General features: G+C 39.9%; 1 protein-coding gene across 1 annotated transcript; it reads left to right on the forward strand.

Annotated features, from left to right (window-relative positions):
• Positions 1 to 998: 998 nt before the first annotated feature.
• On the forward strand, positions 999 to 2,012 carry LOC106477511 (1-phosphatidylinositol 4,5-bisphosphate phosphodiesterase epsilon-1-like; the record flags this gene model as incomplete). The annotated part of the gene is made up of 2 exons (XM_013938064.2): positions 999 to 1,004; positions 1,254 to 2,012. Coding segments are annotated over exons 1-2 (765 nt in total), but the record flags the coding sequence as incomplete, so codon positions are not given.
• Between the last annotated feature and the right edge of the window lie 641 nt (positions 2,013 to 2,653).

Here is a 2,653-nt window from a genome sequence, read left to right on the forward strand (position 1 = left end):
GACTTAATACTAAAACATCAACTTACCTGTACTTGGTTCTTGAGAGTACTAGAGTAAACCATGTCTTAATACTAAAACATCAACTTACTCATAGTTGGTTCTTGAGAGTACCGGAGTAAACCATGACTTAATATTAAAACATCAACTTACCTGTAGTTGGTCGTCAGAGCCGAAGTACTGATTACTGGAGTGCAGAACGCCAATCTGTTGATGTTGTCACAGGAAACAGAAGATGGTGGTCTGCCGATCTGATGAGTACCGTTTCCTCTGTAATCCGTGCTCTGGTCGCTCTGACTTCTGAGCGGTGGACTCGACTTAACCCCTGCACGCCGTTCTTTAGCTAATGGACTCTTCTCACGTAACGGTACGTCAGACCTTCCAAGGTCATCACTAGTTTGGGATTTCGGACTCCCATCCTTAAGTAACAGAAACACTTTACTTACATCACAGTTGCAAACAAGATACAATGTACTGTGTATTAACTGCAATGTTTAATTTTGAAATTACAGATCAGGCATATATAGAACTGTTGACCTGAATATGGAGTTAATATATACAGTTTCTACCGAAATCATATATGTATATGGAACTTTGAATAGATGTAAGAAATTATATTCTACGTACAACACTATCTAGATTCTTAGTTCAAAACTGTCTTTAGATATTGATAAACTGTAATTATATTCTACGTACAATACTTTGCATGAAGTATGAGCTGTGATACTTGTTAAAGTGACCTGATCTTACTCACGCGTAAAGCAGATAATGACGTGGAAGTCTTTTTCTTCCTCATTCTGCCAGTGCTTACAGCAAAACTGGACGCTCTCTTAAAAGTGGATAACGAAACGTCCATGGAAGAGCTACTTCCACCTAAGGATTCGAGAGTCCATTTTCTTCCACCAAACACCTGTTGGCAAAGTTTGGGTTGGGTTACTCTGATAATTATTAAGATAGTTAACAACACTATTTCTAGACAACAAATCAACCACGTAACAATAATGTTTGTACACAACTCATAAGACAGTTAACAACACTATTTCTAGACAACAAATCAACTACGTAACAATAATGTTTGTACACAACTCATAAGACAGTTAACAACACTATTTCTAGACAACAAATCAACCACGTAACAATAATGTTTGTACACAACTCATAAGACAGTTAACAACACTATTTCTAGACAACAAATCAACTACGTAACAATAATGTTTGTACACAACTCATAAGACAGTTAACAACACTATTTCTAGACAACAAATCAACCACGTAACAATATTGTTTGTACACAACTCATAAGACAAGTTAACAATATTCGACACAAGATTGATATTAACGCGTACCGTGCTATTCAACCTTTGAGCAATGACCATGGGATCAGTTTTCTTCCGATCCGGTCGTCAGACATAGATTTACACGGTCTCCAGTGCATGCATCACGGCACTACTGTGGTTCATTGGGAGGAAGATGGATCCAGGTCTTCCCTCTGTTTTCTCAAGCTGGAGAGGAGCAACGCTACTCTCACTTGGAGCAAGACTGGCTGGAGCGCTTTAAAGGGAAGCAACTACCAGGATTATTCCCTGACCACGAATATTGAGGAGTTGGTGCCACCTGGTGTGGTTCTGAAGAATGAAAACAACGACATCGTATTTAACGGCCTCGAAGAGGGATATCTCGAACTTCAGTGCATTAAAGAGATACGCCTCGGAGAAGGTGCTGTCGACGTGGCAACGACAGTATCACGACGACACGGTCTGGAGGAAATGGATGCTGACAGTTGTTGTCTCAAACTCATCTTCGGGGCCAGTTTGTCCGATAACCGCTCTGTCGAATTTATAGCGCCCCCTATGGTTGCCGAAATTTGGGCTCGTGGATTATCGCAAATCGTGGCCCTTCATAGAAGACAGCAACAAATGTGTGACCGGAGGATCCAGTGGGTCAAAGAAAAATACCTACAATTATTCTTCAACGAACAATCTTGTTTTGGTCCTACTCCAGCAGAAGCTATAAAGGTAATACAGTTAATTACTGAAAAGGAAAGTACATTTATAATAATGACAGAATGCATGTCGCTGTTCCAAACACAGACGTCTTGTACTCAGATTTGTATATCTTCAAAACAACCAGTGAGTCATGAAAACAAATTAACTTTATATCCACCAAAACGGGCAAATTTTTAGTCGAGGACGACAGTTTGTATGAACCTTATGTTCCAGTGTGGCTCAGGGAACACCTGGTAACATACCACATAACATAAGTTATACCACATGTGAGATTATATGTTTCACGCTACACCTCACGTAATTTTACGTTTCACGTCAAACCTCACGTGAGTATATAATGTGTGTATTGTAGCCACAGTTCACACCTAAAGCTGTGATTGAGTCCATAGTTCACACCTAAAGTTGTGTATTGTGGCCATAGTTCACACCTAAAGTGGTGTATTGTAGCCATAGTTCCCCCCTAAAATTGTGTATTGTGGCCATACTTCACACCTAAAGCTGTGTATTTCAGCCATAGTTCACACCTAAAGCTATGTATTGCAGCTATAGTTCACACCTAAAATTGTGTATTGTGGTCATCGTTCACACCTAAAGCTGTGTATTATGGCCATAGTTCACACCTAAAGCTGTGATCGAGTCCATAGTTCACA

The sequence above is a fragment of the Limulus polyphemus genome, unplaced genomic scaffold (genome assembly GCF_000517525.1).
Source record: "Limulus polyphemus unplaced genomic scaffold, Limulus_polyphemus-2.1.2 Scaffold16907, whole genome shotgun sequence".
In the NCBI taxonomy this organism is placed as follows: Eukaryota; Metazoa; Arthropoda; class Merostomata; order Xiphosura; family Limulidae; genus Limulus; species Limulus polyphemus.